Source organism: Cebus imitator, unplaced genomic scaffold (genome assembly GCF_001604975.1).
Source record: "Cebus imitator isolate Cc_AM_T3 unplaced genomic scaffold, Cebus_imitator-1.0 Scaffold480, whole genome shotgun sequence".
Lineage (NCBI taxonomy): Eukaryota > Metazoa > Chordata > Mammalia > Primates > Cebidae > Cebus > Cebus imitator.
This window is the reverse complement of record NW_016107795.1, coordinates 1483475-1498298: the sequence shown is the minus strand read 5'-3', so window position 1 is coordinate 1498298 and position 14824 is coordinate 1483475. Positions and strand designations below refer to the sequence as shown.

General features: G+C 35.9%; 1 protein-coding gene across 6 annotated transcripts in view; it reads right to left on the bottom strand.

Annotated features, from left to right (window-relative positions):
• The window catches only part of ANKRD17 (ankyrin repeat domain 17), a 178125-nt gene that overhangs the window by 31333 nt on the left and 131968 nt on the right, over positions 1-14824 (bottom strand). For all 6 annotated transcript variants that reach the window (XM_017512944.2, XM_017512950.1, XM_017512945.2 and 3 more), the window contains 4 exons: positions 14120-14295; positions 12684-12846; positions 9972-10067; positions 7920-8036 (listed from right to left, as the gene is read on the bottom strand). In XM_017512944.2, coding sequence (XP_017368433.1) covers positions 7920-8036; positions 9972-10067; positions 12684-12846; positions 14120-14295 — 552 coding nt within the window. The remainder of the gene's footprint in view (positions 1-7919; positions 8037-9971; positions 10068-12683; positions 12847-14119; positions 14296-14824) is intronic.

Below are 14824 nucleotides of genomic sequence, written 5' to 3'. Positions count from 1 at the left end.
AAATTATATATATATAGAGAGAGGGACAGAGAAAGAGAGAGTGTGTTTATATACGTGTGTGTGTGACAGAGAGAATATCTAAGGGATAAAGGAAATGAGGCTTCTGAAAGGCATAATCAGATAGAGGAAGACAAACAGAAGAAAGGGAGAAGGAAAGCCAGATCAACATTGGTAAACCTCAAAAAGAGGTGGGTGTCAATAAGAACTGAAAAGAGGTAAATGGATTTGGCGTGCTTTGTAAGTGAAAAGAAACAAAAAATAAAATAAAATTTTTAAATAAAGGATTTGTCAGTTAAGATGCCATTGGTTACCTCCACCAGTTAGTTTATTGGAGAAGCCAGGTCACATGGGTCTGAGCTGAGAATTAATTTAAAAGAGTTAATAAGACACAGAGATTATTATAAGGCACTTAAAGAAAAACAAAATACTGAATTTGAGAAAAAGTTCCATTAGGACAGAGCTACCTTGACTATACATTCACCTTGACTGAAGCTGTAGGTAGTGGGTAGGAGTTATTAAAACAGTAGACACTGAAGATAAAGGTGTAGGGAGAGGTGCTAATAACTGATAGAAAATCCCACAGAGCAAATGGAAACACATAACTAAACCATGAAGATTCAAATACGTCCAGAGGCTTAAGAAAATAAGGCTAAAAATTCAGTCTCACTGTGAATATTTTTTCTCGCTTTCTCTCATAAGCCTAAATCTCATTTTACTTGTTGGAGAACCACTGTCATGTTTGTTAGTGTATGTGAGGGGAGGTTAGAGGCTTTGAGAAAAAGAGTCAAGTTGTAGAATAACCTCACTGTGGAGTGGGAAAGGGCACTTGCGCAACTGGTCATTTCTAATTGAGGGCTCAGGAAACAAAGTGACACTTGGGAGTTAGGCTTTATAAGATGAGAATTTAAGGACTTGGGGAGAGCCAGTCCAGACTAAACAAACACTGAAGATTTATATATATATGAAAGTGTATGGGATATGTGAGGATTGAGAACCATAGTGAAAAATGAGCCTGGAGAAATAAGGGAGGGAGACTTGAATGTTTAGAATTTCCTATGCAATCAACGAAGAGGCACTGAGGGTTTCTGAGGAGAAAGTAAGGCATCCCACCTGAGTATTAAAAATTATGTGAAACTGGAAAAGTTACACTGGAACAGAAAAGGAGTACTGAAGACAAAAGATAAGCGAGGGACACAGATATGTATACACGGAGACTTTTAAGAGGCCAAATGCAAAATTTTGGGTGAAAAGTGATCACTCAGAGAGGAAGTGGATGGAACAGCAGGCAGACACAGACACTGCCAAAGCTAAATAAAAGGTGATGGTAATGATGATGATAATAATCTTGATGACAATGCTGATACAGCTAACATACAGAGGGTCTAATATGTGCCAGACACTGGTCTAAGTTAACTTACCAAGTAATTAATTTACTGCATGTAAAGAAAGAGAGGCAAAAATAACTGAGAACCAAAAGGTGGCATCAAGATTTCATTTCTCAGTAAAGAGTAGTAATATCAACAGCAGAAAGAGATCAAGAAGTTTCAAAGGAAGACAGAGGAAGGATCCAACAAAAATTTTCTAGTAACTCGCTATGTGCTATGCATGGCTCTAGTTTTATCAGTAATGTGGATAAAACATCCTTGCCTTCACCAAGTTTACATTTAGTTGGTTAGGGGAGGATGGATACAGACAAATAGAATACATACATTATAAAGCTTGTTAAAAGGTAATCAGTACAATGTAAAAAGGGGGAAAGATGAAAAATGTGTGTATGGAGACAAATGAGGGGTTTTGATTTTTAAATAGGGTAATCAGTGTACCCCTCATGAGATGAAGTGAACACCTGAAGGACACGAAATATTTCAGGCAAAGAGAAGAGCCAGTACAACAGCTCTAAGTTAGAATTGTACCCAGTATATTCAAGTAAGCTAGTATGGCTGAGAACAATAGAAAATGAGTTTCAGGGAAGAGTATCAGGAAGCTTGATCACCTAAGGCCTTGCAGAGCATTTTAAAGACTATCTTTTACCGATGGGAAAATGGAGAGTCATTGTTGGGTTCTGAACAGAAGGGTGATATGATTTGATTTAGATGACTGAAGAGGATCACTCAGAGTGCTACATAAAGAATAAACTACAAGCAATGATGGAATCAGGGAGACCAGTTAAATGACTAATGTAGTAATGCAGGTATGAGATTTAATTAATTGTTTGAACCATGGTGAGAAGTGATTAAGATTATACGTACGTATTTTGAGATAAGGTCTCGCTCTGTTGCCTAGGGTGGAGTGCAGTAGCAGTGTTGACCTCCCCAGACTCGGGTGATCCTCCTACCTCTGCCTCCTGAGTGCTAATTTTAAGGCAAAGATTTTTCAACACAATGGAGTATAGAGAGAAATTAAGGGTGACTTCAAGGTATCTGGCCTGTGCAATTAGAGTTATGGGTTTGAGGTGGGCAAAATCAGGAGTTCATATTTCGACACGTCAAGTGTGAGATACCTAATTAGGTATTCAAATGGACATGTTGAGTAGCTATCTGAATATATGAGACTGAAGTTTTGCAAAGAAGTCTGGGCTAGAGATACACATTTGGGATCAGCTGGTGTACATTTAAAGTTAGGAAGCAGGATAAGACCACCAATGGATAAAGAAGACCATGTAATGAGTCAAAAGGCTCTTTGCTAAAAGGTAGGGGAGAAGAGAGAGAACCAGCAAGAGGAGACAGGAACATCCAGACAGGTAGGAGGCAAAAGACAGCCTGTAGTGGCAAGAATGCCAAATGAACAGAGTATATCAAATGTTATTAGTTCAGTAAGATAAAGATGGAGGGGAGAAGTAACCATTGGATTTAGCTACACGAAAGTCACTGGAGACCACAAAAGAGTAATTTTAGTGAGTTGTGGGAATGAGAGCCACCCTGTCAGGAACAGATTCAGGATAATGGAAGAAAACTGGAGGTGAATGAAAGCGGTGACTCAGGGATCTTTGCTGCAAAGAGGAGCAGAGAAATGGGTCTGTAGCTAAAACACTGAGGCAACAGGGTTGAAGACAAAAGGTTTTCTGTGTTTAAGATTGGAGAAGTAAGTGTGTATGCTGACAAGAATAATTCAAGAGAAGGAAAAAATAGGAAAAAGAATTGCTACGACAGTGCTGTTGAGACTAAATAGCATCTGGTACACAATGAAGAGACTAGCTATCAAAAGTTTATCTAGGCCAGGCATAGTGGCTCACACCTGTATTCCGAGAACTTTGGGAGGCCAAGGTTGGCAGACTGCCTGAGGCTAGGAGTTTGAGACCAGCCTAGCTAACATGGTGAAACCCCGTCTCTATTAAAAATGTTAAAATTAGCAGGGCGTGATGGTACATGCCTATAATCCCAGCCACTTGGGAGGCTGAAGCAGGAGAATCACTTCAACCAGGGAGGCGGAGGTTGCAGTGAGCCGAGATCATGCCACTGCTCTCCAGCCTGGGTGACTCCATCTCAAAAAAAAAAAAATAATAATAAGTTTATCTAGTCACTGGTAGGAAGTAGATGTGTGCAGATGTTGGTGGGTGGATAGATAGGGTGGGCAAAGCCTTTGGCAGTTTTCTTCTGATGCTTCCATTTTCTCATTAAAGGTAAAGAAGAGGAGGTGCAATATCGGTGGGCAGATAGATGGTGTAGGCAAAGTCTTTACAAGTTTTCTGATGCCTCAATTTTCTCAAGATGCAAGGTCACCTACTGAAGGTGAAAGAGAGGTAGTGCTAGAGTTCTTAGGATGAGGGAGAAAGTAAGAAACAGTAGTCTAGATGAATGGAAGACTAAATTAAACTAAGGAAATGTAGCATTTTAACTACTGGTCAGCATTAAAAAGATAGGGAAATCTTGTACTGGTCAGATTAAAAGGGTTCGCTGGTCAGCATAAAAGGGTTCGCTGTCATACATACAAGTAAAATTAGGCATAAAGATTGTTTTTTCTCAACACATTTAGTTACTGAGGTTCATGTGAGAATAAGAAAGAAAGGAGTAAGGAACAATGCAAGGGTAGTATGATATAAATGGTTCTTCCCATTTATTGGTCAGTGGTGGTGGCAGGATTATTAAAAAGCAGAATTCTAGAGGAAGTCAAGTTGGAAAGATAGAAAGCAATAATCAGAGAATGAAACGTGTGAAATCGAGAATGGGATAGGCTGTGTTTGGAAAATATACTATTACCTAGCTACCTAAAAGTTTATTAAAAAAACAAGAAAAAAAAGATAGAAGGAAAAGTCTAAAATGAAGTGAAGGGGGTGAAATAACTGTATCAAAAATGTAAGTTTAAAATATCTCTAAGGATTTTAACATCCAAGAACATAACTCAGTTGTTAATGTTTTAAGAGAGCAAGCAATTAACCGTTAAGAGATTCTGTAGCTCGACCAGAAGGAACTATTTCAGAGCAGGGATTCACTCACTTAGTAAATGCTCAAAAAATAAATGTTTACTGAATAAGTGTTAACAAATCTAATGGCTGTAATATAGTGGCCACTGATTTCTTTTCTTTTTTTTTTTTTTTTTTGTAGAGACTGGGTCTCACTATGTTGGCCAGGCTGGATTTGAACTCCTGGGCCTCAGCCTCCCGAGTAGCTGGGACCACAGGCATGTACCATCACGCCCAGCTTTCTGCAGCAGTTTTTATAAACCAAATTTTCAAAATTAGAAAGACTGACCAAAGAGGCATTTTTATACAAGGAATAAGTAATGTATGGAGAACCTAAACTCAGACCAGTCAGGACCAACTCCAGTGATGAAGCCAGAAGTACATTTTCCCAGATGTAAATTGTAACTAAAAAATAGTGAGCCAAACTCTAATATCCCAATCTGAAAATCTTTCAAATAAGAATATGGGCTGTAGTTCAGGAAAAAAGGGGCCTCTATAATTTAAAATTTTACATATGTTCCACGCTCACTCAAAACTAGACATAAAAGTGTACAATGCATGTGGAGGAATCAATTTAGACAGAATTAATTTATGATTAAGAATTCTTCATTACCTTTTGTTTATAATATTATGGAAAAATATACAATGACATTTTAAAAATGCTTCTCTTGACTTCCCTTAAAACTAAAGTTCTTGAAAATATAAACATGAAGGTTAAATAATGCTGGCAAGAATACAAGGAAATGATGCTGGTATATTGCTGGTGGTAGTAGGAAAACATTCTGCAAGTACCTACTAAATTAAAAATACAGTAGTGTCCCCTTATCCATGATGAATAAATACATTCCAAGATCCCCAGTTGATGCCTGAAATCTTGGATGGTACTGGATCCTGTATATATACTATGTTTTTTTCATAGAAACCCATGATAAAATTTAATTTATAAATTAGGCACAATGGAAGATAAGCAACAGTAACACTAAAATAGAACAATTATAACAATATGCCAGTAACACTACTCTTGAACTCTGGGGCTATTATTAAGTAAAATTAGGGTTTCTTGAACACAAGCACTGTGATACTTCAACAGATAGCTGAGGGCTACTAAGTGGATACAATGGACAAAAGGAAGATTCATGTCCCAGACAGAAAAGAATAGGACGGTGCAAAATTTCATCAAGCTACTCAGAACGGCGTGCAACATAAAACTTATGAAATTGTTTATTTCTGGAATTTTCCATTTAACATTTTCAGACCATAGGGAAAGCAAAACCACAAGTAAAGGGACTCCTGTATGTTGACCGACATCAAAGAACTTATTTCATAAAAATAAAAGGAGCAAAATATTTTAAAAATTTGTATAAGGATGTTTATTACAACATTATTTGTAGTGACCAAAAACTGGAAACAAACTTACTATCAAGTATTCTGCAATTATTTAAAATCACTATCAAATGACAATATCCATCAGTTACTAAGACAGGGAAAAGCAAGTATTAGACTAATATGTTTGCGTGATTCTGTTTTTTAAGAAAGTACACCATCACAGTATGTGTGAATATTTTTTCATTCAACAAATATTTATTGAGTACCTATTACATGCCAGACACTATTTTATGGCACATATGTTCCAGTGGTGGAGACACACAAACAAGATAACTAAGCATTTTGAATGAATACAGTATTTACAATGTTGAAAAGTGGAAAATAAAGCAGAGAAGAGCAGAAAAGTGCTTGTGAAGAGGAAACAAAAACATAAGGACATCTGAGGGACATTGATGGAAGATGCTGCTGACAGCAGGAACAAAAGGATAGTCAGTATGGACAGCGCAGGGTGACTAAGGGAAAGAATAATAAAACAAGGCCAGAGAGGTGTAAGGCATGGTGTGGGTGGGCAGATCATTGTAGGGTCTTAAAAGGCCTTATGGGTAATTGCCGAGGTAAAGGTTTTAAAACAACCATACCAGGTTTCTAACTTAATTTATCTTAAAATGATAGCATTTATCTTTTCTTATCTTTGTCGGTTTCACAGTTTAAACTGAGCACACTATTATAATAAAAAACCAAAAATTTAAAGAATAAAATATGTATTCTATCATATAACTTCTATCACACAACTTGGCCCTATTATACTACCTTGTATTTGGCAGGCATTAAATGTTAGGTACTGAAAATAAAAATAGGTCAAGTAATAGTTGCGATGGTCATTAGATCTCTCAATGCACTCACATTCTTTTAAAATTTTTAAATGGCCGAAAAAGCTAACTTTAATTTGCCCTGAATATAAACCAGAAATTTTTAGAATGAAGAGCCTCTAAAATCAAATACATTTTTTTCAGAAAACAGTATTTTCAAATTTAAATTAGAATAAAGTACTTAGAATGATTCAGTATGAAATGTAGAGCTTAATAAAGAAAGTATAGTAAAAAAGAATGTAGCTAACAGGTCAAAAAAGGCATATTCATAATTATCACTGTATATCCTTTATAAATTTAAACAGCACGTTAAATTTTATATCATTTTTGATCTTTTAAAAAAAATTTTATTTATTTTTGAGACAGAGTCTCACTCTGCTGCCCAGGCTGGAGTGCAGTGGCTCGATCTCGGCTCACTGTATCCGCCGCCTCCCAGGTTCAAGTGATTTTCCTGCCTCAGCCTCCTGAGTAGCTGGGATTACAGGCGTGCACCACCATGCCCAGCTAATTTTTTTCTTTTTTGTAGAGATGAGGTTTTGTCATGTTTGCCAGGCTGGTCTCGAACTCCTGACCTCAAGTGATCCACCCGCCTCAGCCTCCCAAAGTGCTGGGAATACAGACGTGGGCCACTGTGCCCAGCCATTGACCTTTCAATAAAAGATGAAATATGGCAGTTCCATAATATTCAATGCCAAACCAATTCTTTTCCTATGATTACTATTCAATTAAGTTCTAGAATTATGGGAGGAAATGTGGCAGAAAAGGGGAGGGAGGAAACTATAAGACTGTCCAACTATATGCTGTTTTGGTGTATTTTACTCCCCATACGAATAGATGGGAATGATGCTGTAGTCTGCCTGAAAGAGAAAAGTACAATAGAAGTCACCCATTTAAAAAGTGTACTCATTAGACCTTCCAAAGTTTGTATTCACTAGTTGGTTAGGCCTTGGTAGTGCATTTGGTACTTGTGATAAACCTGCTGGGGATAACTTACAAGGTCTAAGATAAAAAAACAACGGATGTGGTTGAGAATTAAGAGATCATTAGTGGAGATACGACTAAAATCCAGAATTAGAAGCTAAGTTTTCTGACTTCCAGATCAATGCAATACCTGTAACAAAATTTTGTTGATTTCATTACAAGGAGAAGCTTTTAATGATGTCAATGTACTCATAATTCTCTCCACACTTTGAGCCAAATGTAGAGAGAAACTATTTACATAATTTAAAGCAAACAAAACAAAAAAACAATGGATTACAAATCAAAAGAAGAGAAAACAAGATGGAAAAAAGCGGATGATTTTCACATATAAAGATTATTATTACCTTTTCCAAGTCTAACTCCTCTAACAAAATGCTGGCGTTTTTGTTTGCTTCAGCAGCCTGTCTATCTTTGGCTTGTACTATTGACTCCATACAAAGATGACACTTCTTCAGCATCTCCTATAATGAAAAATTAAGATGTTTCCAGGCTCACAGAACAATTCCCATTTACAGAAATTCCTAAAAACATGAAGATCTTTATTAAGGTACTCAAACCTAAGCAATAAAGATCAATAAAAAGGGGAAGAAAGGCAAAAAAGCGTGCAAATAAAATCATAATTAACGTGGTATATTTAAGAATATACACAAGTAAAGAAGCAAAGAACAGCTTTGCTATTCTTCAAAATAATATTCATTTAACTGGCACTTTAGAAACTAAAATGATTTATCTTCTAAATATAAGAAATTACACAGCAAACAGAACTACAGTAATTTATGTTGGCTGATTAACAGCCTAACGGAAATAGGCAATGTCAACAAAGAAAACAGATTTGAAAATTTTTAAAGAAATGCCCTCAAATATTTAAGCTTTGTTGCTCAATTTCATGTACAAGAATCACTTATAAAGGAATCAGCTATGTGTACTTATATAATTTTCTCAGTGATTTCATTTTCAAGTCACACTTTAGGACAGCAAAGCAATATTTCCTTATTTTTATAAAATTTTTATTTATTTAATTTTGGAGATAGGCCTTGCTATGTTGCCCAGGCTTAAAGGAAGTGGCTATTAACAGGCACAATCATAGTACACTGTCTCCTTAACTCCTGGGTTCAAGCGATCCTCTCACCTCAGCTTCCCAAGTACATGAGACCAATGTGTACCTGAGAATACCGCTGTGTGCCACTGAACCAGTCTTATTCTTAGTATTAAAATAATATTTTAAAATATTTATTTTTAATCTCCTCCTCTGCCCCTAAAAACCTGTCATACATAGGAATATTAATTGTCACAGACAAATCTAGAGCCAGGAAAGACAGTGACCTAGCCAGTTTAAATTAAAACCTACAGGGAAAAGCTTACTATCTTATAATAGCAACTGTGTAAACATAATAGGAAGACATTTTTAAGATCTGTTGGCCTCTTTGCTTTTGTGAGGCATGTGTTAGGATTTTATTAAGTGTTAGTGTAAACTCCAAATCAAAATGTCTCCAGGAGAAGGTCTCAATTCCATCTCTAAAAGGATTCAATTTTATCTTCCCTACATTTCCTACAAAATTCCTAGCCAATTCATTCTCAAACTTAGTTAAAATTAAAAGTTAGTTACCCTAACTTTTATATCATGTTCAAGAGTTCTTGCTCATGATTAAAAGTACTATGTTCATTTTACTGAGAAATAAAAATCTAATGGACAGATTCCTTTCTCAAAATAGGTATCAGTCTGGATAACATATATATATATATACATATATATGTGTATATATATATATATATATATACACACACACAGAAGACAGCACTAATGAATAATAACATGTTGCTTTGAATTACTTAGTGTTCACATAACAATTAAACAAGCTCAAGAATTTATTTTTATTATTTTTTTTGAGACAGAGTCTTGCTCTGTTGCTGATGTTGGAGTGCAGTGGTATACTCTTGGCTCAATGCAACCTCCGCCTTCCGGGTTTAAGCCATTCTTGTGACTCAGCCTTCCAAGTAGCTGGGAATAGAGGCACATGCCAACATGCCAGGCTAATTTTTGGATTTTTGTAGAGATGGGGTCTCCCATGTTGGCCAAGCTGGTCTCGAACTCCTGAGCTCTTGCAAATCACCTGCCTCGGCCTGCCAAATTGCTAGGATTACAAGGGTGAGCCACTGTGCCTGGCCTCATTTACTTTTAAAGATAAGGTAATCCTATAGCAAGGATGTTTAACTGATTCATTAGGTAAGTAAATAATCTGCAAGAATCTCTTCAATGGCATAATTCATTCCCAAATACTAGATAAATGAAAATGGCTACATATTACGCTTTACTACTCAAACTAAGAATTTTTCTTAGAATAGAAGATATATTAACCAAATAGAGTCCCTTGCTCATATAGTGAACAACATATTACCTTATCAGTGATGGTTGCTATGTATCTCATACATTCAGAATCTGATGGAAACTGATTGACTTCTTTGACTAAGTAGCGCACCACCTTCACATGACCCTAAAAAATAGATATCAATGTCAGATTGAAAACAGACTCTAACAATTCAGTACATCTGTGCCTGAGCTAACTTTTATAATTTAGTGCCACAAAGTAAAGACTAAATTGCCTATTAACACTATAAATAAAAAAGAGACAGGCTTTGATTCCAATGAGTTAAAACTACATTGATCATTCTCATCCTACCCTCCAAAAAAAGTACAGAATAATATGACCTAACATTCTAAACAACTGTGAATAAAAGAACAATAATCCCCAAATCAATAACAAGTAGGGGATATATCTGAGGAAGGGGAAATCTTATTTTTTTCTTTGCTAACTCCCAAACTATGAGAGTCTAGTTTCCATTCGAAGGATTAAAAGAGCAAAAATAATAATTTTGTTTTTCCATTCCTTCAGATAAAAAACAAATGTATAGTACTGTCCTAGGTAAGTGTGAAAGAACATACACTTCCATGAAGAATAAGCTATGATTATATTATCCACTGTGGCACAGGGTGGTATCTAAGTTCAAAATCTTTAGACTTGCCCTTTCCTACTTCTTAGGAGCCATTCCAACTTTCTCTAGCACATACTGTTGCTTTCTGACACAATGTCTAAAGTTAGCCAGTCTGGGTAATCAGCTGTTAATCTTTAGTACATATTTTTTTATTGCTTCTATCTCTTCCTTTTAGACTGCATGTTTCTAAACTTTTCTCTAAATGAATAGCTATCTTCTAATGAATAGCTCAAATCCACTTGCATCATTCCTTAAGGATCTCTCCAATACTTCTACAGTCTTTATATTTATATGAGGCAACTCAAACAGTTACCTGACTTTGGGTATGGATCTTACCTCTCCAATTTAATTACATTAAAATTTAAAAAGTATGGCTGTTGCACTCTATATAACATAGTACTCTAGCCCACAGTTGCACATAGTATTTACTCAAGAAATAATGGAACGTAAGATTACATAAGAGTATAAAAGATAGGTACTGCTCATCTGAAGTCAATAAGTCTGTTTGGAAAGATATATGCATGTTAGATACTAGAGTAATAACTAATAAAAATAATAGAGTAGTAACATATAAAAATATGTATTTCTCCAAATGAATGATAGAAACTGCCAAACTTGTACAACCTCTAGAGATTAGAGATCTCAATGTGAACTCAAATAGGATGAAGAGTTTGGTAGAAGGAGAGACTTAAACTACACCTTAAGAATGAGTAACTTTGGAAAAATGAAAAAAGACATGGGCATTCTATGAGATGAGAAAAAAGGTGACGTGAGAGATCTGAACAAGGAAAGATCAAGCAAGAAGATAATTCTCCACATTAGGGATTCTAATGGGAGACAAGATCTACAAGCACTAAATTGTGGTGGCTTTGAATACCAAACTAAGATTGGACTCCAAATGATTTCAGAGATTAGGGAGACACAAAGATTAACTTGATAATGATATGCTAGCTTGCTTGGAGAAGAGGCAGCTAGCCAGTGAGAAGAAGTAAGTTTGATTGCTGAAAAACAAATATACAGAGAGTCAAAAATACAGTCACTGGTACTCCAAAATATCTAGGGAAGAGGCAGAATAAAAAACAAGAGTCAAAGAGAATAATAAGAGAAAAAGGAAGAGACACTTTATCGCAATTTATTTATTAAAAATTTTCAACATTTTGGCATCTACAGGGAATTTTACCTATATATCTTCAAATGAAAAAACTCAAAATTATAATCCCTGTAACAGTAATCTGTTATTCCCCATAGCAAACTAAGACTGTAAGTAAGAGATCAATGGATTATCAAACAAACCATTAAATCGAAGAAAGTTTGTTTCACTTTCACAAAATCCATATTTTTACCTTTAAATGTAATATACTTGAAAATCAGTATATTAAAATGCTGGTAGTGGCATTTTCATTATTTAATTCATTTTTTCCTAGTAGTTAAAGTCAATAATCAAAATAAAAACAATTTGTTTTTTTTTTTTGAGACAGGGTTGCACTCTGTCACCCAGGCTGGAGTGCAGTGGTGGAATTTCAGCTCACTGCAACCTCTGCCTCTCAGGCTCAAGCCATCTTCCCATGTCAGCCTCCTGAGTAGCTGTGACTACAGGCACATGTCACCATACTCAGCTAATTTTTATAATTTGGGTAGAGGCAGGGCTTCACTACATCTGCCCACCTTGGCCTCCCAAAGTGCTGGGATTATAGCCACGAACCATGGCACCTGGCATATACACAAAAAAACCAAAACAATTTAAGTGATATTTTCCTCTGTAGTGGTATAAAAGAAAACACTCATTAAGAGTAACTAAGTAGAGGAACTTACTTAAGTATCTTAACTGGATTTACACTTTGTGAAGATTAAGACTGCAACCAATTTTGAAAATATTACTTAGAACAGCTTTTTACAAGTTTACCTAGCTCTGATGTCCAATAAGGTTGATATTAATGGCTTTTCTGAAAAACCTGTATACATCTACATTTAATGTTGCCATCAGAGTAATTATTTGCATATTTACTGCTTTCGTCATAGCTACAAAAGCACAAAACGAGTCTTTAGTGATCACTAAGCCACGTACTTCCTAATGTAAGTAAAAAACACCCAGGTAAATGAGGATGAAAGACTTATACCTTTCTAAATGCTGCCATAAGAGGAGTTATCTTGCGGTTATCTGCTGCATCCACATCTGCACCTGCTTGCACCAGTAACTGAACCACATCGAGGTGTCCACCATTTGCTGCTAGCCACAATGGAGTGTTCCCCTTCTTGTTACGTACATCAATATGAGCTCCCCTAAAAACCAATGACACAGATAGCATTGTCTTTTTTTTTTTTTTTAAGACAGGGTCTTGCTCTGTCACCCAGGCTGGAATGCAGTGGTGAGATCATGGATCACTGCAGCCTCCACCTCCAGGGCTCAAGTGATCCTCCTAACTTAGCCTCCAGAGTAGCTGGGACTACAGGCCCAAGCCATCATGCTCAGCTAATTTTTTAAATTCTTGTGGAGATGGAGTCTCCCTATGTTACCCAGGCTGGTCTCAAACTCCTAGGCTCAAGTAATCCTCTCGTCTCAACCTCTGAAAGTGCTAGAATTATAGGCAATGTCACCACATCTATCTTAGCATTTTCTTAAATAGAATGAAATGACACAGTAAGAAAAATCAACTATTAACATGTGAAAATACTCTGTAAAAGATAAAAATTGTCTTCAGTATTTGAAGTCTTAAATATGTCTTGCTCTCAGAATTATACTACAAAAGCAATATTCTATGAGGCAACTGTGGCTGTTTCAGATTATTTGTGTTCATATACAGGTTGACCATCCCTAATCTGAAATCCAGTATCAGAAGTCTGAAATGCTCCAATGAGCATTTCTGTTGAGTGTCATCACAGGGCTCAAAATGTTCCATATTTTAGAGCTTTTCCAATTAGGGATACTCAATCTGTTTTTGTCATATATTAAGGATAACATGCAGGTTTAGCATTCATTCAGTGGGCATGATGTAGATAAGAAGACTCACAGTGAGTAAGAGTTAATAGCAGTTACTACCAAATACTGCTGCCTAGAATACCATGCAAAGGTCTTTGAGACTGCAGGAAAACAAATTAAACAAGCATCTTCGGAAAACTAGCAGTTAACTTCTACCATGACTGAAAGTTGAAAGTACCCTGGATCCTGTCTGATGTCTTAAACAGTCCTATAACCACATCTAAAAGCCTTAATTCCTGCAAAGAACAAGAAAATGAACAATGAAGCCTTAGATCACTGTTAGACTTTTAAGACTTGTGTGTGGGGGAATGTTTAAGTATGTATGACAACAGATGGATGCTCAAATAGCTTACTATTATAGATGTTAAAAGTAATATAGACAAGAATGAAAGAAAAACAATTTTAGATTACATGGAAACAAATCAGACAATGCAGCATAGCTCTGGATGGTTGGAAAACAATGGGTAGGTCTGGGGAAAAAAGCACTTGTAAATCAAATGTGATTAATTGTCCAGAGAGAAAGGTAATCACTAGTAACACTTGTGTTCTTACATGAAGGGTATGGTAACAACATACCTGCCAATAAGAAGCTCACAGAATTTGTAATGCCCTTTATCTGCTGCTATGGTTAAAGCTGTATCTCTTGAGGAGGGAACTGGAGGGGCATTAACATCAGCACCTTTATCCAAAAGAACTCGGCCCACCTCCGCATATCCACCAGAGGCAGCTTCCATTAGTGGTGTGAGACCAGTCTAAGTTTGGTAAAAAATAAAATGCACTGACACATAAGAGACTGGAAAGATCTAAAATTTAAAAATTTTTAAAGAATAACAAGTTGAATAAGAAATATGATACGGTTGTTACCAAGACTCATAACTAATAACTGACCCTTATTAGCTCCTTTGAGTTACTGTCTGATCTATTAAAAGAAAATAATTCTACCTAATCTCAATGGTATTTAAAAAAAAAAATTGTGTAAAATGTAAGCACTTGGCATATAACTGGTAATCAATAAATGCCTCCCCCCCTTCTCTTTCAAAATAGTCTCTCTTTCAGCTGATAAACCTATTGTCATTGTTACCTATAAAAATTTATCACTCAGGTATTTTCAAGATAATTTATCACACAGGTATTTGATGCCTGACTGAGTTATACAGAATGATTGCTGATTAAATACATACATAGGAGATAAATGTTACTAGAAAGCAGTAAAACTATAATCAACATGTTGCTACTATGAATCTTAAATATCAAAGCAATAAATTCATGTGTCAATCTCAG